The 22,926-nt window shown below is 40.1% G+C and overlaps 1 protein-coding gene across 1 annotated transcript in view; it reads left to right on the top strand.

Annotated features, from left to right (window-relative positions):
• AFG3L2 (AFG3 like matrix AAA peptidase subunit 2) overlaps positions 1-22,926 on the top strand; it is a 42,441-nt gene that overhangs the window by 4,445 nt on the left and 15,070 nt on the right. Inside the window, exons 2-10 of the mRNA XM_074944666.1 lie at positions 3,602-3,701; positions 4,686-4,754; positions 5,964-6,085; positions 6,986-7,138; positions 11,974-12,048; positions 14,654-14,778; positions 16,928-17,201; positions 17,859-17,996; positions 22,004-22,157. Coding sequence (XP_074800767.1) covers positions 3,602-3,701; positions 4,686-4,754; positions 5,964-6,085; positions 6,986-7,138; positions 11,974-12,048; positions 14,654-14,778; positions 16,928-17,201; positions 17,859-17,996; positions 22,004-22,157 — 1,210 coding nt within the window. The remainder of the gene's footprint in view (positions 1-3,601; positions 3,702-4,685; positions 4,755-5,963; positions 6,086-6,985; positions 7,139-11,973; positions 12,049-14,653; positions 14,779-16,927; positions 17,202-17,858; positions 17,997-22,003; positions 22,158-22,926) is intronic.

Raw genomic sequence — 22,926 nt, 5'->3', positions numbered from 1 at the left:
AATTTTCCCTCTGTTGATACTCATACCTTCTTGTCAACGGTTGGGAATGGGCCACATCCACCCTGATTGAATTGGCCTCATTAGCACTGACCCCCCCCCCCCCCCGCCGCCGCCGCCACTTGTTAAGGCAGCTCCCGTCTTTTCATGTGCTGTATATTTATAGTTGCCTACTGTATTTTTCACTCCATGCATCTGAGGAAGTGGGTTATAGCCCACAAAAGCTTATGCCCAAATAAATTTGTTAGTCTCTAAAGTGCCACAAGGACTCCTCACTGTTTTTTATGAAATCTGTGTTAACCAGAACGTGGACGGAATCAAAACAATAACATGGAATCCAGTGCTTAAAAAAAAATCCAGCGCTATACAAAACAATAAAGACATCTCCTCACGGCAGCCTCAGGGCCAGAGGAGATGGAATTAATTTTTTTTAATGGAAAAAAACTAAATCTGAAAATCCACAATAATAAAACAGATTTCATTGGGCCCTAAGTATGACAATACAAAATAAAGATGGAAGGGAGGACATCAACAGACTGAGAATTCTTTACCTGCCAGTCTCTATATCAGAAGTGAATAACAAGGAGATGGGGGAATTCATATGAATGAATGCCCTAATTCCAAAAGTGGGAATGGATCAAACTTTGTTCAAAAGTCTTTAATTAAAACCTTTTTTTAAAAAAAAATCCCAAGATTGGCAACAGCTTTCAAAGGACAATATTATAAATGCAATTTATGGTGGCGTGATGGAATTCTGTGAAGCAGCATATCAATTTCTTTTTTCCATCTTTGATATTAGATTCACCCTTTGGATAGAAAGTCTGTTTTGCAACCAGAATATTTTGAGCATAACATAATTGCTAAATGTTAATAACATTGAGTTTTCCTTCATAAGTGCAACAGAGTGAAGATAATAGGACCTTGCATAGATATGCAAAGCCCTCGTTCTGGTTCACAGTGATGTCAGATGCTAGACCTGATGCAGAGTTATTTCTGTTGAGTCACCCACTGTCAGGCTAGTTCACTTTTAGCAGTTCCCTCCAGGAGCATGAAAGGGTTGAGTGTCCCTTTGAGGTAGAGGGAAGTAGTGGCAGGGCAATGTTCCCTCTATTTTTTTTATATCCATGTGCAGAATGAGTTTTGTTATATGTACCAATATGGAGGTGATGTTTGGCAGAGGTGGTGCCGAGGGTTTCAGAGTGTGGGAGGGGGCTCAGAGCTGGGGCAGACGGTTGGGGTGCAGAGGGTGAGGGCTCTGGGGTGGGGCTAGGGATGAGGGGTTTGGAGTGCAGGCTGCCCCAGGGCTGTGGTGGGAGAGAGGATACCCCCAAGCCTTCTCTCGCCGCAGCAGCTGCGGGGCTGGCGCAGGGAGAGAGGAGCATCTCCCTGCCACGGCAGCCCTGCACACCCCAGCTTGCTCCCTGCCTACCCCCACCTCTCTCCTCTCCAGGCCCATGTGGCTGCATGCCTGCGTGGCCCTTGATAGCTTGCTGCGTGGTCTTGCAGCTTAGAGGGAATTTAGGGCATAATGGTCTCCATCAGGGGGAAAGCCTCCGAGCAGCTATTCTTAGGAGAAAGCTTTACTTAGCTTAAATAACTAAAAAATTTACCTCCAGGAAGTAGGTAAATTTGGATCATATTCAGAATTTATAGTCTCTCTTTGGAAGAAAAAGGGAACTCCACCTTACCATAAGATTATGCTACACTTTATTCAGTATATTCTAAAAGTTTTAAGGATCATTATTCAGGTAACATTAAGTTTTAACTTAAAATAAATTACATCTTAACAATTAAAATGGTTTAAAATGCATCCTTTCTACCGAACTCTAAAATCTAGAACCCTGCAAACCTGGAAGGTACTTCAATTAGAATAATATGAACTTCTTGTGAGTCTGTTGTAAATAGATCCTCATGTATATAAAAGCTTTAGATCTGCTTTAAGATCTCTCAAATGGGTTTTTCAGCTCTGTGTAAGCGCTGTATAATATGCCTCTTGGAGCTCTGAGCAGATCCTTCCTGTACAGAAAGAATCTGGATTTTTTTTTTTCATAGAAACTCATGCCATACCTGTGAGGATCTCACCTGCCCAACCATGCTCAGTGCTACACTTCAAGTACACATTAGCAGATGATGTGAAAAATACATTTAGTAATATACTTTAAATTATCCTATGTCTGAGACTGTATGAGAAATAAAAGTGTAAAGCTAAATATCTGCACTGTGTACCATATGTAATTATTTATAAGAAATTTTTTTGTGCATTTCATCTTGTTGCCCAATCTCCACTATTGCTGGCAAAATTATAGATTTGTACAACAAAGGTAACAAAGACTTACCTATTCCAGAAAACCATGTGATTAATTTCTACCTTTTTCCTCCTAATATTTTTTTCTTTCTCTGCTCGTATCCACAGCTGTTCTTACCAGGGTGGATAAAAATCAATGACTTTAAAAAAAAAATCAGATTTTTTTTATATTTAAATAGGTTTTTTCCCTCAAAAAGCATTTTATCAAAAAAATCAGATTTAAAGATAGTTTTAATTAAGATACATTATAACTCAAAGATATCTCATCATAGAATAGGAATTATAAATTTTAATTCTGTAGTATGACAATATATTCATGTAATGTTTAAGAAAAGTTTTGTAAATGCGTTTCAATAGTTCATGGATTAGGGACCCAATCTTATGGGGTTCCAGTGACTTCTGTATAGATTATTTAGGTTAATCTTTCTATCTACCTAATGGGACTCAGTGCTCAGTCTACCATCAGAGATGCTTAGTTTTGCAGTTCTCGGACTGTGGATTTGTCTCTCCAGCGATAACATGCTTGTTAACAGCAAAAATGTTTTAAATAAATAATAGGTAGAGGTGAGAAATAACAGACCTAAACCCTATTGTCCCTCTGCGAATTTGTGTACACAGAGTCAGTCCCTTACCTCTCTCTAAAAGTGCAAAGTTTCAAAAAGTTCAATGAATAAATTATTGTTGGTGGCAGAATAGATCTGACAAGAAGAAGAAGTCTGGAGATAAATGTGAGAAGGGAGGGACAGGCAGTAGAAACAAAAGTGAAACTGTTTGAGCAGCATATTCCAGAAGTCTTGAGGTCTTTCCTTCATTGATTTGAGATCTACCATAACATTCTCTATCTAGAAGGGAAAACCTATAATATCAGTAGGCCGTAAAAGAGACCCATCTATCTCTGAGTTGTGAAGAATATGTATTAAGGTTACAACAACCAACAAGAACGCACTTTTATGTAGAAATCCATGATTAAATCGAGTCTTCATGACTAGTGATCTAAATCATGATTTAAATCAAATCCACCCTGATTCTTACTGTATTAGGGTGGAAGAAAGAATCTTCTGACATACTATGTAAAGTGTAGTCTCTTGGCTTATCCAAGGCCGTGATCAAATGTCTTAATGTTTTTGGTCTTTTGGCCTTGAGATGAAAACCTTGTCTGTGTCTCTTGGACCTTGAAGTGAAAAAATTATCTAAGCTATATCTGATGACTGGTGTCATCTAACAATTTTTAAAGAGATTGATTGAAGACATCTGTAACACTTTCTTGTTATCTAATAGTGTTTGTACTTTATCTTTCAGCTCCATGAACAAGTTACCACTAGAGTGACTACTAACAAAAGTAGTGTCTTGGCAAGTGTAATTGCTGCTTACAGAAGACTCTTCTCCCAGCCTCCTAAAGGTAATTATAACTTAACAGTGGTGAGTGAAGTGCAACTCATTGAGTCCTATAATGAGTATCACTCTGATGTTTCATTTGGCCCTATTGTTCTCAGAGACAACAGGTTCCAGCATTAAATGGCCACTGATCACAAGATGGAGCATTGCATGCTAGAATCAGCAGACTGCACCTCCTGTTAAAGATGAGTAACTGCAGTTTGCTCCATCTTACGCAATTTAAACTGGTCTTCAGGTTCCTGACAAGTGGCCAGCTCATCGCTCCGTTAAGCAGAATTTGTGTATCCCTGGTTTATAACTTTGTGTATGGACTAGAAAGTTCTGATGAATTGTTAATAAAATAGTGCTATAAATGCTTATTTTTCTACCTGTATGAGTTGGGATCTTTATACACAAAGATTTGTCAAATAAATGGTATGTATAATCTAATTTAGACATTGATAGTGCAGTTATTTAAATATTGCTTATATACATAAGTGGTGCTTGATAGATAGGAAGAAGGACATGTTCATGTTGTGGGTGAATCTTTGGCTAGTTTTTTCACTAGATCCCTCAATTTTTCCCCCATCCACTACTTAGAGGGTTAGTAATGAAAAAGGGTTGGTAGTTAAAAGGCAAGATTCTTGTCCAACTCGTTTTCTAGGTGTTTCTTTTTTTCAGTACCTTATTAAAAACCCTTTATTTCCTTGACTTGAAGGGCAATTAGACTTTGGCTCAATATTAATTTAATAAGAGCATAAAAACTACTTATTTTTCTTTTACAAGTAAATATCTTCAATCTAAATAAACCAGATCTTTTCTGCTGAATATTATGAGTTCTTCAGTCTTGTGGAAAGAGTCACCACTGATCTGATGCTAATAACTTATATGATGCAGGGTGATAAGTACATAATTCTTATGCTTATTATATTTGGGTACCCTCACTAATCTTAATAAAAGTACTAGTAGCTAGAAATATATCAGCTCTTTTAATGTGTTCTCTTAATAGGATTTGAAAAGTATTTTCCTAATGGGAAGAAAACTAATGAATCCAAAGGATCAGCTGGAGAAACAAAAGGTACTAATAGGCTGTTCCCAATTCAAGCTTTGCTTTAGGATACATATTAATTCTATTACTGTCTGACTGATATTATCATATTAGATGTTTGTAGAAACCGTGCTCCACGTTGACTCTGAACTGCAGACTGCATTAAAAGCTTTTCAGTTCCATATGGCATGTAGGCTTTGGAGTCATTTTTTGCTTCCCCTTATGCCCCTCCCAGCCTGGTATTCTAGGATGCATGTTCAGTGCCCATTTAATGGACATAATCACGTGATGTACATATGTAGATCTCTGAGCCTTTCCCAGAGCAAGTTAAAACATCTGCTCCTTGTGCAGGAAGCAACCACAGAATCACTGTTCAAAGGGCCGGGCCCCAAGCAGTAGCTCTGTGAAGGGTATAGCTTGAAGAAGAGGCTGGCAGTGTCAGTCCCATAGAGTCAGGTGTATGTGTAGGTCTGGAGATGGCCATAGCAACCATTGGCCATAGCAACCATTTGGTATTAGATGTATTAAGGGTCTGATTACAAGAAGATTGGCAGTAATCCTGCAGAGCCTGTTGTGAGGAGGATGACCAGCAGTCACAAAGGCACAGTTCAGAGATCATGAACTCTTATCTCTGTATTCGTTTGCAACTAGGATGTCAAACCAGACTCCAGATTCTGTTGTAAACACTTCCTGAACATTGAAAGAAGTAAGCAATGATCTATAGGCCTAGATATCCAAGGGAGTTTTAGTCGGATGATACTTAATGCTGGTAATGGGTACCAGATTGACAGCCCTGGACAAGTCCTCCATTTTTTTGCAAAATGGGGACAGAGTTAGTATAATCTTCCACACATTGCCCAGCCAGTACACCTCCTTCATGTTCTGGAGGGACCAAATCTAGGGAATGGCATATTTAGTTCTTAACTTCCAAGATTAGTGGAATACATATAGCGGTACTCTGCTTTGATCATGGTCATGTGATGTGGCCATCTGTTGATTAAGGAGTGGACTACATGACTGTTTGAGGGGGAAAACAAAGAGAAAAATGTTATTCTTACACAGATCATATTTTCTAATTGATTTCTGAGATGCTTTGCATTTGTAAACTATTGTGCATTTCGGGTTAGTTTTGTTCTTCAGCAAAGCTTTTATTTAATTATAGTATAAACAGAAGATCCTTGTGTTAGTCTGAGATTTCTGTAGGACTTTAAAATGTTGTTAATGTGTGTCTTTTTGTAGAAGCAAAGCAGACTAATGCCCAGCGACCTCCTGGGAGTAACAGTGGAGGAGGAGGAGGAGGAGGTGGTGGAAAAAGAGGTGGCAAGAAAGAAGACACTGGATGGTGGGCCAGATTACAGAAGGTCTTCACTCTAAAATATGTTTTGTGACACCGGCTTACCTTGTATAAAGAATTTGTGGTGAACCAATGAAAGAATATGATTTTGACTCTATGGAAGAAGTGCTTAGTGTATTTATAGTGAAGCTTTGAGGGTATATCGTTGGCTTTAAAAACTTCTTATTGTCAGGGGAGACTGATACTATTTTGTGGTGGTTTTTTTTTTTTAGAGGCACTGTAAGGATCTATAGACCAAATTGATAATAGTTTTCATTAAGTTTGGTACATTCAATGAATGTCAGTAACATGAGTCATTTTGGCCCTAGAAATCCAGTTGCCATAAACATAGCTTTTCTGGAATTTTTTGACATCATTAATTGTAACACCAAGGATTGCAATAATTCAGGGTAGAAATAATATTTCTCTTTTCGGTTTCTTTATTCTGTCTGACAGCACTTTGTGTATAGTCACAGCTTCTTTCTCCTGTATAGGTCCATCAGTTTCCCCTTTTGTTTGTGTGGGTCTTGCACACAGCAATGATGGAAAGAGAGAGGCTTTAAAAAAAAGGGGGTGGGGGGAAATGATTGTAAAACCACAAAAGTTGTCAGGAGGACTTGGGACAGGAGTCAATATCTGAAAACTCTTTAATTGGTTAGCTTCCAAATTGACTGCATCCTATTACTGTTTATAAAGCACTTTTAAGATCCTCTGAGAAAGGCATTGCTGTGAAAATGACATTGTCTTGTCTTTTGAATATAAAAAGTACTATATTTTGGCAAATTTAGTTCAGTTTAGCTTGATGCACTCCTTGTTTAACTTTGGGAGCAAACAGAAAATGCACAAGTGACATCTGTTCTTTTACCTTACACTCCTGTGCTAGAGAGACAAAAAAAATTATTTTGTTTTTCTTCTTTCCGTGTCCTAGGGTGACTTTCCATGGGATGACAAAGAGTTCCGGTTTTACTTCATGAGCAGTTCTATTTTCTGGGCTACTGTTACGTATTACTTTTTCTTCAGGAACTCCGGCAGAGAAATCACTTGGAAAGATTTTGTCAATAATTACCTTTCTAAAGGAATGGTGAGTAATAGGTATGGGGAATCATAAAATGAGAGATGGCTAGATTGGGCAACAGCATTGGCGTGACTTCTGCACAAAAATACTCTGGGTATGTCTACACTCCGAAATTAGGTCGAATTTATAGAAGTCTATTATTTGGAATTTTATACAGTCGATTGCGTGTGTCCCCACTAAGCGCATTAAGTCGGCAGAGTGCATCCGTAGTACCGTGGCAAGCGTCAACATTCGGAGCGTTGCACTGTGGGTAGCTATCCCACAGTTTCCGCTGCCCATTGGAATTCTGGGTTGAGCTCCCAATGCCTGATGGGGGCAAAAACATTGTAATGGGTGGTTTTGGGTACGTTGTGAGTCGCCCCTCCCTCCGTGAAAGCAACAGCAGACAATCGTTTCGCACCTTTTTTCCGTGCAGACGCCATACTGCTCTCAGCAGACGGTGCAGTAGGATTGTTAACCGTCATCCACCGCTTCCACTGCAACTCTGTTCTCCTGGTGCCATGAATCCACTTTACAGGTCCTCCCGTCGTTCTGTATAAATATCTATTCTCGTGGCATCCGTCATCATCCACTGCTTCCGCTGCAACTCTGCTCTCCTGCAGACGCCATAACACGGCAAGCATGCAGCCTGCTCAGCTCACCACTGCTGTTGTGAGCATTGTAAACACCTTGCGCATTTTCCTGCAGTATGTGCAGAACCTGAAAAAAGCAGGCAAGGAGGTGACGACAGCATGATCACAATAGTGATGAGGACATGGACACAGACTTCTCTCAAAGCACGGGCCCTGGCAATTTGGACATCATGGTGCTAATGGGGCAGGTTCATACCATGGAATGCTGATTCTGGGCCCAGGAAACAAGCACAGCCTAGTGGGACCGCATAGTGTTGCAGGTCTGGGATGATTCCCAGTGGCTGCAAAACTTTCGCATACGTAAGGGCATTTTCATGGAACTTTGTGATTTGCTTTCCCCTACCCTGAAGCACCAGAATACCAAGATGAGAGCAGCCCTCACAGTTCACAAGCAAGTGGCGATAGCCCTCTGGAAGCTTGCAATGCCAGACAGCTACCAGTCAGTTGGGAATCAATTGGGAGTGGGTAAATTTACTGTGGGGCCTGCTGTGATCCAAGTATCAGGGAAGATCCCTCTCAGCCAAACACAAACAGCTCGGCACGAATGGGCCTCCCCCCACTGCATGGCAAAGGCTTTTAGAGTACCTCCAGGAGAGCTTCATGGAGATGTCCCTGGAAGATTTCCGCTGCATCCCCTGACACGTTAACAGACTTTTCCAATAGCTATACTGGCCGCAAATGCATCCCAAGTCTTCAAGGCAAATTAATCATTAAACATGCTTGCTTTTAAACCCTGTATTATATTTACAAAGGTACACTCACCAGAGGTGCCTTCTCCGGCTTCATGGTCCGGGAGTCCGCCTTGGGAGGGTATTGGCTCTAGGGTGATGAACAGTTCTTGGCTGCTGGGGAGAAGGGATTCTCCGCTTGCCTGCTGTGCACTATCCTCAACCACCTTCACCTCCTCATCTTCCTCATCCCTGTTGCGTGAGATTGCCCCCTTGCAGGTGTCCACGGACAGTGGTGGGGTAGTGGTAGGGGCCCCCCCCTAGAATTGCATGCAGCTCATCATAGAAGCAGCATGTAAGGGGCTCTGACCAGGATTAAATCGACCTAACGCTGCTAAATTCAACCTAAACTCGTAGTGTAGACCAGGGCTCTGAAACATACTAACAAAGGTAACTAATAAATAGGCTTGGCAGAATTTAACTCTTACTGTTTTGTAAGTTTGACAATTGGTATCTATTTCTACTTTTAAGAAAAAAAAACTTGAAGTTACAGGAAGACTAGGGTTGGGGTTAGGGCAGTGCTGACCATGGTGCTGCAGGAGGCTCCCTGCATGACTGAGACACCTGCATAAGGTATGCGGGAGGCTGCACTTGCGCTGACAGTTACTGATGGATTTTTTTCATCTATTTCAGTGTCGCTGAAACTGACACTACCAACATCTACTGATTTAAATTGAATCCTGCCAAGCTACCAATAAGACAGTCTTAATTCAGTTGAAAGGGGCACTTGGCTGTTACACTGAATCAAATCAGAGCCCTCGTTTCAGAAAAGCATTCTGAAAGTTTTATTGCACCAGACCAAGAGAAGAATCTCTTGGGCTTCTGTAAAATGAAAGCCTAACATTCGGCTAGATTAAATGTGCAGACATTGTTCAAATACAAGGAATTTCCCCTCTCCACCTTTCCTTTTTATAGTGGCTTCAAATACACTAAAATAAGTTGTTTTAGGGAGGGAGACCAAGCAATGGAATAAATGTTAAAATAGTTCAAACTTATCTACTTCAAGTTTCCCTTATTTAGTTTAAATTGATCTTTAAAAAGACACTGTCAGGTGTAAGGGAAACCATCCATTTGAAATCTAGTCCATTTTAAAAACATTAAAAATAGTTTGTGATATCTGCCTGAGCCTGTCTGCTAGTCTTTGAGGTTTTTTTACCTGGTGTATTTGACATCACTTTGGGTTTAGCCAATTTCAATGTTTCCTCGGTATAGTCAGTTATTTTCCCCTTATTTGTGTGGGGTTCTTACACGACGACAACAGAAGAGGTTTTTTAAGGGAAATGATTGGAAAAACACATATTGGGATTCAAGGCCAGGCATTACTTTTAATTGACTGGATTTCAGCTTTCTGGTGTGTTTTTTATAGTTCCTATTGCGATGTTAATATGGCTGGGTTGTGTGTATGTTGTGTATTGGATGATTGCTTATACAGTTTAAATAGGTGGCTTTATATGTTTTCTGTAATGTGGTAGAATTAAGATTGTTGTAACTTAATTTTTGAGCTTCCAAACTTGTTTGTTTGAAACTTTCAACCTTACTGTTGTACTGATGTGCTTTGCAGCTTTTTGGATTTAATTTCATTTTGAGTGTGGGAGTAGAAACCTACCTGATTATTTTGTGAGTTCCTACAAGTGTATGCATGTTTGATGCACAAGCCATTGTTTCAATAGTTATGCAATGACATAATTATTTCTGTGTTCTTGAATGTATACAGCTGAATACTTCATCATGTTTTGAGCCTAATTTTCAAACTAAGATGCTCCAATAGGATGTCTTAATCTTGTATTTGGATACTCATATTGACATCTCATAGAAGTGTAGGGCTGGAACGGACCTCAAGAGGTCATCAAGTCCAGCCCCTTTTATGAGGCAGGATGAAGTACACCTACACCATCCCTGAAAGATGTTTCTCTAACCTGTTCTTAACCTCTAATAATGGGGATTCCACAACTTTTCTTAGAAGCCTATTCCAGTGCTTAACTATCCTGTAAGATAGGTTTTCTTAATATCTAACCTAAATCTCCCTTGCTGCAGATTACTTCTTGTCCTTTCTTCAGTGGACATGGAGAATAATCGATCACCGTCCTTTTTAGGACAGTCCTTAACATATTTTGAAGACTTTTATCCGGTGCCCCCTTAGTCTTCTGTTCTCAAGACTAAATATGACCAGTTTTTCAACTTTTTCTCATAGGTATGTTGGTTGGGTGTTTTTTTGTTTTTTGTTTTTTTTAAAGACCTTTTATCATTTTTGTTGCTCTCCTCTGGATTCTCCCCAGTTTGTCCATATCTTTCTTAAAGTGTGTCACCCAGAACTGGACACAGTATTCTGGCTGAGGCCTCACCAGTGCTGAGAAGAGTGGGACAGTTGTCTCCTGTATCTTACTTGCAACACTCCTGTTAATACACCCCAGAATGGTATTAGCCTTTTTTGCAACTGCATCACACTGTTGACTGATATTCAATTTGTGATCCCCTGTAACCCCCAGATCCTTCTCAGCAGTAGTGCTGCCTAGCCAGTTATTACCCATTTTGTAGTTGTGCATTTGAGGGTTTTTTTTCCTTCCTAAGTGTAGTACTTTGCCATGGTCTTTATTAAATTTCATCTTGTTGATTTCAGACCAGTTCTCTGATTTGTCAAGGTCATTTTGAATTTTAATCCTGTCCTCCAAAGTGGTTGCAGCGCCTCTCACCTTGATGTGATCTGCAGATTTTTATTCACACACACTCTCCATTCTATTGTTCAAGTAATTAATGAAATTATAGAATAGTACCAGACCCAGGACAGACCCCTAGGGGATCCCACAAGATGTGTGCCCCCCTCCCTCATCTCCAGCTTGACTGTGAACTGTTGATGGCTACTTATTGAATACAGCCTTTCAACCAGTTTTGCACATACCTTATAATAATTTCATTTAGACCTCTTCTGTGATTAAAAAAGTCTATTAGGTCACCCAGTCCTCCTTTCTAATGCAGTAGTCTTCGCTGTTGATCATTTATTGAGACTTATGTAGCTGACTGTCAAAATATGAGATTTGGGCACCCTGTTTAGATTATTATATTTGAAAATTGGGCTCTTGCTGTTTGTTTGCACGTCCAGTTACTGAAATAAATGTAATTAGATATGTGTATTCCCACCTGAATGCAAATCGGTTGCCCACTAGAATGGAGGACTCATGGAGTGTTTTGTTCCATGAAGAGAAGTGTTTTCCTGTGCATTGGCACAGCTGTGCTGCTGTAAAGGATGTGGTATAGACATGACCTAAGTGACTGAAAGTTATTTTTGACAAAATGGCCATCTCAGTATCAACTGTAGCTTCTCAACTATAAAATAATCTCAATCTTAATTTTTCTGCTTCTATACATTAAAAGGAAGATTAGAATTACACACTATTACACCAGCGGTGAATCTGGGATGCATTTTACAATGTTTCTATAAAATTATCTGTAGTGCATTCTAAAAACGTTTTTCTTTATCTTGCAGGTGGACAGACTAGAAGTAGTGAACAAGCGCTTTGTTAGAGTGGTCTTTACCCCAGGAAAGTCTCCTATGGAGGGGGTAAATTTTAGTTTTGAATATGGATAAATGTATTACAGAAGGCAGCAGAACTCTTCACTTCAAATACAAAATTGTTGCTGCAGAAAACTTGATCTGTCTATTACCATTCTCTCCTATTTTAACTTTCGTAGGATTACCTTTAATGTTCTGACTAATTTGTTTTCCTGTCTCTCCTGCTTCTGTTTATCCATGCTCTACCCCTATAAGTAGCTAAAACCAAGGCACATTACAAAACTAATTTAAAAATTGTTTTGTAGTTGTTCTTTCCTTCCCATGCCTACTGTCTTAGTCCACGTGCAGAGCCTTCAGAAATCTGTGTTTCAGCAGCTAGTAGTTTCCTACTGTAAATAGTCCACAACATACTGCACCATCTAGTATTGAAAATCCTTTAGTAGTACATGCAGTTATCTATAAACTCACTTGACTGCCCCTACCAAAAAAAATGGAATCTTCATGATTTTCCAAGCTTCACTAGCTAAGTGAAAACTGAAGAGATGATCTGGATTTTAACTCTTTCATTGTCTTAAGAAACATAGCTCTTAGGTTAGTAAAACACTTCCTGGTTCTCCTTGGGAACCATTTCCCTGTAACCTGGAGAGGATGAAAGCATAAATCCTGGCTAAAGTGCTCCAAAAAGTAAAGTACCCAAAGACAAGCCCTAAACTTTAATAATAAAAAAAAAAAAAGTTAGTGCTAATAACTATCACTATTCCCAGTAAACTACACACACTTGTGGGAGTGGACCAACAATTTTCCATGTACCACTCATGTCACAAGCTGCCACTCACAACTGCCTATTTCTCTGGGGCGGGTGCTGCAGGGGCTGGACTAATGACTGAGGCCGGGCGGGGCTTTTTGGCTCATGGGGGTAGAGGCGAGAATGGGACCTGGAGGGGCTGTAGTGGCTGCAGCAGTGATTGGGATCGGTGGGGGAGCAAGTAGGATATGGGGTGATTGGGTGAGGGCTAAGAACAGCTACCCTTGCAAGAGAGATGCAAACTGCCGATACCCATGTCCAGCCTGGGACTGACTGGGCTGTTTCCACCACCATTGAGACTCAGCTGCTCCCCTCTGTCCCAATTTAGAGCACCCACCCTGCTCTCCCTCTTATCCCTGACACCCTGACTGTCCCCCACTCCCTATATGGAGCACCCGCCCTGACTCCACTTCCTATCCCTGACACCCTGAACTCCCCCGCAGCCTCATTTCACTCTGCTCCTCATGTGCAACACCCACCCACACATGCCCCACTCCTCTTACACCCCTATTCCTCTGCTCCCTCCACCCTGACACTCAACTCCTCATTGCCATGCAGAGTAGCCACCCCAACACCCCAATAAGACTTTTTTTTTTTTTTTTTTTTTTACGTAAGTTTGCCCAAAGACTAAAATCCAGTGCTCAGTGGAGTTTGTGGCCCATGCAGCAGAAAGAAAACTTAGGGGGACTGTTGATAACTATTGAAATGTTTGGGTTTGGACGACAGTACTGATCATTTCAGACATGCTTAATGTTTAGCAAGCTGGATGACTTTACCACTGGCCATATCCCTAAAACATGATTACATATTCTTAAAACATTATATGGTTGTCACTTCTATTTTTAGACTGTAACTAAGAAGCTTCTTTTCCAGACTATCAGCTTTTGCTGAACCAAAGTCTGGACGTCCCTCCAGTGTAAAATGAAATATGCAACAGTTATTTCATCAGTGAAGCTAATGTGATTTACTGCTCACATTGTTTGTACACTTACTCTTTAACCTATAAACCATGATTGGCCTTGGTTTCTCAACCAGTTAATGGTTAGAGTTACAATTTTATGCAATAGCAGGCTTTCAGGGCTAGTCATGGTAAAAAAAGACAAATCATAGAAACATGTTTCTTAAAGTAAAAAAGTCTGGTCTCAGTGTTGTTTAAAATCTGAGTGTGGTGTGTTTAACAAAAACAGTGCACTAACTGTTAAGCATTGTGATTAAAAGTGAATAGTTGAGGTGCCATAGCAAGCCAGCTTTTGTAACTTAGTTTCACAAAATGTATGAAGAAAACTTTTTTCTTTTCAAACCTGAGAGTGAGGAGCCTCCTTCCTCTTCAGGTGAGATAGTCTTTACTAAGACCAAGTGGCCATTGTATATTTGCTGGGCTGTTGCGTTCTCTCTCTGCCTCGTAGGCAGCCCTTGATTTCCCTTTGAAGATTTTAATGTCTGTTCTAGTCAGCTCATTGAATTCACCCTCTCATTAAAAAGTTTAAAAAAAAAAAAAAAAAAGTCAGAATTTAAGCCTGTTTAAAGTGCATGAAAATCCTGGCATATATGACTTCTGTGATTGTAATGATCAAAGTCAAGCCTAAGTAATGGTCCTCCAGTAACAATTTGGATGATATACAAGTTTCCATAAATGTACCTACTAAATCTAAACTCATTCTATTCTGCAGTAAATATAAATTACAATTTTGTAAACTAAAGTAAATATTTCAGTTCTGAAACAGTGAATCAGTCCTTTAGTCTGAGATTAGGCCACTGATTTTTGTGTCTGTTTTTAATCTTTAGATGGATTGTGATGAGGCTGAAACAAATTATTCCTCTTGTGATCATAATTTTGTTTTTTTATAGCAATATGTCTGGTTTAATATTGGTAGTGTGGACACTTTTGAGCGGAATCTGGAAACTGCACAGCAAGAGTTCGGAATAGAAGGGGAGAACAGATTACCTGTAGTCTACTCAGCAGAAAGTGATGGGTAAGAAGCTGTTTAAACTAGATATGTTGATAAACTTTTTCTTTCCCAGTGGAATAATGGGGATGTCCTGTATTCATATCATGGCACACTAGATGGCAGTATTAGGAAAAACTCACTTCTGCTTTGACCTTTGTGTGTGTTTAATATGCTGTACATATGACAATGAATTACTTATCTTTATTCAAAATCTTCATCTCATGTAAATTTTCCCAAGCTTAGCTTCTCATTAGATAATATGTATCTTTTTCTGTGCATCTGCAGCTGACCCCGCTTATCCCCTTAAATAGGCAAACTTAATTTATGTTTACAGCACTTGTGTTACCCAAATAAAGAGTAGAGGCTCCAAAACAGAAATTATATTCTTTGCATTTATCTTTGGTATCTTCATTTTTCTGAGCGGTCTTCAGCACAGACCCCAACTGCCCCTCTTGTTAAGGGTGTGTGTCCTAGGCTCTGAATGGCTCAGGTGTATGGGGAAATAGGGATTTTTACCTCAGAAATTTGGTTTCATTCTGGTCCAGGTGAGCAGTTATTGAAAGAATGACTGCTGTTGAGCTCCGTAAAATTAGTTTGGCCTGTCAGGAATTACATCTCCTGGGGTATGCTACTCCCAGGGGCTTCTTGACTCCTTGAGGAGAAATTAACCGGTTCTGGCCTCTTGAGAAGCTGTAGGTAGCAGATGGGTCACTGCTGCCAGGCACTTGGCTGCTGCTTTTCCATATATGCACGTTCTTTCAGTGTCTGTCACTGTTGCCACCATCTGGGTATGCATATTTTTTCTCTCTCTGTACTCGGTAGTGATACACTGTGTTCCTTGTTTTCTCTATGGCAGCAGGAAAGATGGTCCAGTGTTTAGTCTGGACTCAGAGCCCTGGGTTCAATTCGCTGATTCCCCACAGACTGCCTGTGTGACTTTGAGCCAAGTCACTTAAGCCTTGTCTTCATTGCTAAAATGGTGCTTTTTTTTTTTTTTGCTTTTTTTTTACCTTGGGGTAACTAGTGCATGAGCTATTCCCAGGTAAAAATTCTGTGAAGACAAGACACTTTTATTTTACCACAAAGTCAGCACTATATCCCTGCCTGAGGTTAACTTTGCCTAACTAATCTCACAGTAAAACTCAGTGCATTGTCTTCACTGTGTTTTCAGTGGGGATAGCTCATATGTATTAGTTACCCTGAGGTAAAAATACACTTCTCTTAGTAGTTAAGACAAGGTTTTATATGTCTCTGTGCCTCAGTCCTCATTAGTGAAATGGAAATAATAGTACTTCCCAGGGATACTGTGAAGATAAATGCATTAAAGATAGTTAGGATACTATGGAAATGGGGATGTCTAAGTACCAGAGGTAACTAGCTTGCAGAGAGCTGTGCTGGGACAGAATGAGCAGTGATGGTGGAAGGGGTGTGTCAGATTTTGGGGACCATGGGTATGGGGAAGGGATATACTGGGACTGAATGTGGAAGGAAAAAAGGAGTAAACGGAGTGAAATAACAGCAATAGCAAAAAGCAGCATTAGGCAAAATGAGGGGGTGGGGGGTTAAGGGGAAAACTATGCCTGTCAGAGGAATTCCAGCATAAAGGTTGGGAGCTGTTGTCTTAGGACTGTTGATCATAACTGACAGCCTCATTAGCAGAGTGAGTTTCAATGGGCATGGAAACTGAGCTGCTTCTCTCTTCTAGGTGGTCTTCTGATAAAATATTGAGGCATACTGTCATTTCCCATTGTGCTTGTTACAAGGATAAGGAGATGACTTCAGTTTCCAGTTCTGTCACTTGTCACTAATAGATACATAGGAGTATTTCACTGTTTAAATGCTGTTTGACAGTTGTCTGATATTTTTTTTTTTAAGGGTTTTAATTCAAATACATTTCAGTCCACATCTTTAAATGTTGATTCTTTGTGATCATGATCACAAAAAAGGAGGCTCTATAGAATCTGTTTATGGTTTCTCTAGTTTAGTATCTGTTCCCATATTTCCCCTTAACATCGTTATGTATTGCCTTTAACTTAAGTCTACAGATTACTAGAACATAAACTCTGATGAATAACCTCCAAGATCTATAATGGAAATTAACTTTTTTATGCATTGTAATATACAGTAGTGACTCTCTACTAATGTGTGATTATTTTTTCCCCTCTCTCCTCAGCTCGTTTCTTCTGAGCATGCTGCCCACAGTCCTTATAGTTGGCTTCTTACTGTACACATTAAGACGAGGGCCCGCTGGCATGGGTCGAACAGGGCGAGGAATGGGTGGACTCTTCAGCGTAGGTGAAACCACAGCCAAGGTCCTAAAGGATGAAATAGATGTCAAGTTCAAAGATGTAGCTGGCTGTGAAGAGGCCAAATTAGAAATAATGGAGTTCGTTAACTTTCTGAAAAACCCAAAGCAATATCAGGATCTAGGAGCAAAAATCCCTAAGGTAAGGCAACAATAGCGCAGAAGATGAGGGAGATGTAAAACTTATTTTAAACAGCACTTGGTGAATTTTTTTCCTCTCCTCATTTAAAATTATTTCAACTACAAAGCTATTCTCTAGATACTTTGAATCAGAGTAGAAACCTTTAAAGTAGATGGCGCTTTCCAACTCTTGTCTTCTGACAAAGTATCTGAAGAAAAGCCAGTATTAAGAGCCAACAGTGTGCATTGCTACAAGACTGTCCCTGTCCTGAGGGGCGTACTCCAATTTAATGTTGGCCAAAACTGGAGAACGAGAGAGAGAATTTACGGACTATATTATATAATCCATTGTTGTAAAGCTGCCTAACTTTTTTCACCCAGACCCCATCTTACACCTGCCATATTTAAGTCCTTTGAATTTACTACTTGCACTAAATCTGTTTTCAAAATCAGGCATCAGATTGCCATTTGTTTTAATCTCTCATATGCTGGTTTAACACTAGTATAAGTTCCAGTGAGATCGGAATCAGGCGTACTAAACTTAATTCTTCACCTCATTCTAGACCTCTTGTATTGGACTGATTAATTATCATAACATTAAGTGGAGAATATGTTCTGATAGAAATGTTATAACAAATATACTTCCTTTGAAAGAAGCTAATTATGCTCCTTTTTGTAGGGGGCCATTCTGACGGGTCCTCCAGGCACTGGGAAAACACTTCTAGCTAAAGCTACAGCAGGAGAAGCTAATGTTCCTTTCATTACAGTCAATGGCTCTGAGTTCTTAGAGATGTTTGTCGGCGTGGGTCCAGCTAGAGTAAGTCTTTGGCCTTGCTCTGTTGTTGCAGCGTCAGTTGTTAAAAAGACGCTGTCAAGGTTGGTAGGCCAAAAGTTTGATGTACTTTAAGTTAGTCATCTGTTCAATATCCTACTAATAAAGTGAAGTGTTTCTCTTTAAATGATTGGCACAAAGTTACCTTACTTTAAAAAAAAAAAAAAAAAAAACCAACAAATCAGTGCAGTTATTTTCCAGTTGCAGGCCACCCTGTGTTTGTTACTCTTTACCTTTTGTTGTGTTTGCATAAATTGGTATTAAACGCTCATAATTTTATTCTGATGTGCATATACATTGCGACTGTAGCCTTGGCAATGTCTCCTCCCTCTTTAAATTTTTGTCAGCATTTCTCTGAGACCGTGGGCCCTTTTTAAGTGTCTGTTCAGAAACTTGTTTGGGTCATAAAAAAATTTTGCTTCTAGCTGAAATATGAGCCTAGAAAGACTTACTCCAAAAGTTATGTACATTAAACTTGTTTAGCTGTTTTAAATTAATGGAAGGTTAAAAAGTAACATTACAGTTTCAGATGCTGCTTTGCATACATCCATAACTAATCAATGAATTGTGATTAAAAATTAAATGTATGGCTCATCATTAGACGATGTCCAACCCTGAGATTCGAGCACTTTCAATATAGCTTTCAAACATAACTGTAACATAACAGCTTGTTCATCCCTAACATGATTTTGCAGCTGTGTTACTGATAAAAGTGCTGCTTGTGTTAAGGAGTTTTTTGGGTGAGGTGGATACCTGGTCACTAGAACTGCATTAAGACCATTATCTTAACATAGACCAATAGCTTTGACCCATACATGCTTATGTTCTTGTACCAGTAGATTAAAAAAAAATATTACCAGCCCCACCTATATTAAGGTTGCTCAACACTTCCCATTATAAGCAACTGAGAACAGTGTCTTATAACTTTACCAGGCTCTAATTATTTAGGCTGAAATTTGTCATGCTGGGTTGAATTGCCTTGGGTTGAATTCTTACGGAAAACTTCAGCCAAAGCAGTTCAGCCATTTCTGATTTCAAGACTAGGGAAGAATACATTGTTTTGCCCATGTGAAAAATTTCTCCTGATTCTTTTGGGGGACAAAATGCATAGCATCCTCCAGTTCTTTGGAGCAGAGACATGAAATTTGGCAGGGAGAGATGGCGTATGAGTCTGGAATGTGCATTTTGTGTAGTCCAGGTGAAAAATGCACCCAAATTTGGACAAGATATATAAGCCTTAAAAAAAAAAAAAATGCAGTTCAGCTCAGTAGAGATTTAATAGCTGAATTCTCTGAAGATTCACTACATATTGAGCATGCTTAAGCCTCTCTCTCAGCTGCTAGTGCTGACCAGACTTGCCCATGTGCCATCCACACAAAGTGAGTGAGAATCCTCTGTCCCCCCACATGCTCCAGTCACAGGCAGAAGATGTATGTACTGTTCCCCACAGAGTGATGAAGTATGCGCCAGCCCGGGGCTTCGGGGGCTCAGAAGGACTTTCCCTGTAATGGCTGTTGAGCCTGGCGCTAAAACTCTGAGCAAAGAGCCTGTTTCTCTGTCTTCTCAGTTACACCCCTGACCCCTGCTAACATCCAGGCAACATGGAGAGGAAAGCTGCCTGATTGAACTGGAGAGGGGACAAAAGCAGGACTGGAAGAGGGAAAGGAGTAGCTTGGGGCCAGGGGACTGAGTTGGAATGGTAGACTGGGACTGGTTGAGCATGGGGACTGGGATGAGGGGGCACATGTTGAGGGAGGCTGGTACTGGAAGCCATTAAAGAGAAGAGGTGTAGAGGAGACTGAGAGCCAGTTTGTTTGGCAGGGGACGATGACACTGATACAGGATCTGGAGTTGGGGAGACATTGGGACTGGCTGGACAAGGAACTAGGAACCAATGAGAAGAATGGGGGCAGGGTATAGGAGACACAAATTGGACAAGGCGCTAGGATGGGGTGGGGACAACTTGCACGTCTGTGCTTAGAGACTGGGACAAAGTGGGGGAAAGATGGAAAGAAGCAGATTGTACGACGAGCTTGCTGAGGGAAAGTGGGACTGGGAGCTAGTGCTGGGAAAGGAAGAGACTGACTGGATGAGGAGACAGGAGGGAACCGGGACTGACTGAGCAAGGACACTGGGTACAGGAAGTGGCGGGCGGGGGAAGGTGTGGATGAAAACAGCATCTGGTTGGACAAGGATAATGGGATTAGGACAAAGAGCCAGAAGTGAGGAAGACATAGGACTGAGACAGAGAGTTTGGAGGAGACGGAGCAAGAGGGATGAAGACTGGGGGAATGGGCAGAAGTCTGTTCCTGCTAGAGAGCACTTCCCTCTGGAACCTGGAATGGAACCTAAGATTTCAGAGTCTCACCATTCTTCTCGTCAGAAAATATTAAGTGAAACCTGCTGACAAAGGATTTCCTCCTCCTCCTCCTAGTGCTAGTTCATATAAAGGATGACAATTTACCACTGCTAACAGTTATTGTTGGCTCAAGTAGCAGAGGTCTGTGCTGTGCACCTAATGAGACCCTCATGGTCTGATTACCAGGGTGAGACAACAGAATACCTCCATATGGCCACACAGCATCCAAAAGCCTGACATTCTGTCTCATTGGCTACAACCTTTACAATTGGATATGATAGTTAATACCTTTGCTTAATTAAACCATAACTTCAAGTATAGCTTGCATACAGGTTTTCCAAGAGAGAAATCTATTGAAAGGTAGAGGTAGGAGTAAGGTGTTTGCAAGTGAGGGAACCCAGAAAAAGGTAGACATTCAACATTTTGTATCACATCTCTTCTTCTTAAACGACCTATAACTCTAACCCAATTATTTTCAACCTTTGGAAAAAAATTTCCTGTGGCTTCACATTATATTTGCTAACTTCTAGGCCAATTCCTAGCCAATGTAATGGGGATAGGATGGGACTAAAATATAGGTATGATATTTTAACATGGCTACAGGTTAAGCATGATCATGGCCCTAATGTCTCTCTTGAACACATTGATGTCTTGTACCTGCAGATGATAAACTAAAGCTGACTAAGAACATATCACACGGTAGACCTAAATACATCTAGTACCTGTGATTTTTTTGGATTGTGAAATTTTTTGTTTTTTATTTACAAAAAACTCATACCATATTTAACTTGCCTGCAGTGGAGAAATGCTACACCACATAGAACTATGTAAAATTGGTGTCACTTTTCTCGACATATCTATTTTGTGGTTATTCAGAGTAAGATCTGTTTACTTGAGGTGGGAAAAAAAGTGAGTTGCTAAGGGGTTTTTACTGCTTCTTGCTCCTGTCAGCCCTGTGAAGCTGCCACAGCTATTGTTGACTTGGAGTCTCTCTTCTTTATTATGATCCAGTTGGGACACTTGTGCAAACCCAGTGAAGGCAATGGGCATGTTAAATGTATCACTAGTGACATAACTTGTCTTATAGAACCTTTATTATTTACTAGTGATAGAGTATTGAGAGATTCCAGTCTGAGTTTGTAGGACTGAACTTTAGAAAAATAGTCTTTATCCTACAGTGAGTTCTGTATGGGTTGGACAGTCGTCCAACTTGTAAACCAAACATATTTTGATTTGGAAGCCATTGAGAGATTAATTGGGACCCCACAATGAAATTGTTAAAGTTACTGTTTCGGATAAAACAGCACTTTAATTATGCAAGTACAACAGTCAGCTGTTTTTCTTTTTATTTAAAAATGTAACTCTCTGGTCTGGTACGTTTTCCTAAAACAATCTCTACAACCCAAGAATGTATGAAAGACAAGTTTGCTCTTGCATTACTGCCTTTGAGTCTTGCAGTATTGTGGTTTCATTGTAGTCTTCCATTCCTTGCCATTTGGGCTAGAGGCTCTTGTTTTGAACATTTAACAGTGAGATTAGCTGGAATCTTAAAGCCAATGATGTGATACTGATCTTGGGTCTGTTTGTGACTAGATGATTGAAAATAACTGAGGTATTGTCTTCTCTTTTTAAGGTCCGCGATTTATTTGCTCTGGCCCGTAAAAATGCCCCTTGCATTCTCTTCATTGATGAAATAGATGCAGTAGGAAGGAAGAGAGGACGGGGAAACTTTGGAGGGCAAAGTGAACAAGAAAACACACTCAACCAACTTCTAGTAGAAATGGATGGTAACTATTTAGTTTCTAATAGTGGGTTATAAGAGTAAGACACGGCTGTATCTTGATTATTTTGTAATGGAATAAGATAAATATAGTATTGTTCATGGACAAAATTATAAATCTTTTATAGATGTGGGTGCAGAAGAAAGAGAAAATGCATTAGCTGTTTACATCTATAAATCTTAACTAAGATCCTGGTTAACTATAAGTAAAATGAATATAATGACGTGCTTTTCCCATTTATTTAAATTAAAGAAAGAGCACTCGGTTTGGCACACATTGAGGTCTTCACTTAAAAGTGTTCAGGAAACAGAAGAGCAGAGATTCTGCACTTGAGGTGTGTTTCCTTGGCAGATTTGTGTGGAAAAGTCTTTGCTCAAGACTAGTCCATCTCTAGCTAATGTTACTAAACCCACAATTTCATTAGCACTATATTCACTATCAAATATGTAGGATAAACTATATCTTAATACAGTGACTTGCCCAAGCCCCCCCCCCCCTTTTTTTTTTTTACAAGTTGTGAAAATCCAGACATTTTCCGCCACGTATCCTGATGAGTTTCTAAGGTATTTGCAGTATCACTACCTTAGAGCTTGAGTGGATTACCATATAGTGAAGTGGTTCTCAAACTTTAGCAACCTGAGAACCCCCATTTTGATTTAAATTTTTTTGCAGACCCTCAAGCCGGCTTCTGATTTTCCCCAGGGGGTGATCAACCCCTGCTCAGCCCCAGGCCCTGCCCCCATTCCAGCCCTTCTCCCAAGGCCACACTCTGCCC

The sequence above is a fragment of the Natator depressus genome, chromosome 2 (assembly GCF_965152275.1).
Source record: "Natator depressus isolate rNatDep1 chromosome 2, rNatDep2.hap1, whole genome shotgun sequence".
Taxonomy (NCBI): Eukaryota; Metazoa; Chordata; order Testudines; family Cheloniidae; genus Natator; species Natator depressus.
This window is presented reverse-complemented; position numbering and strand designations above follow the sequence as displayed.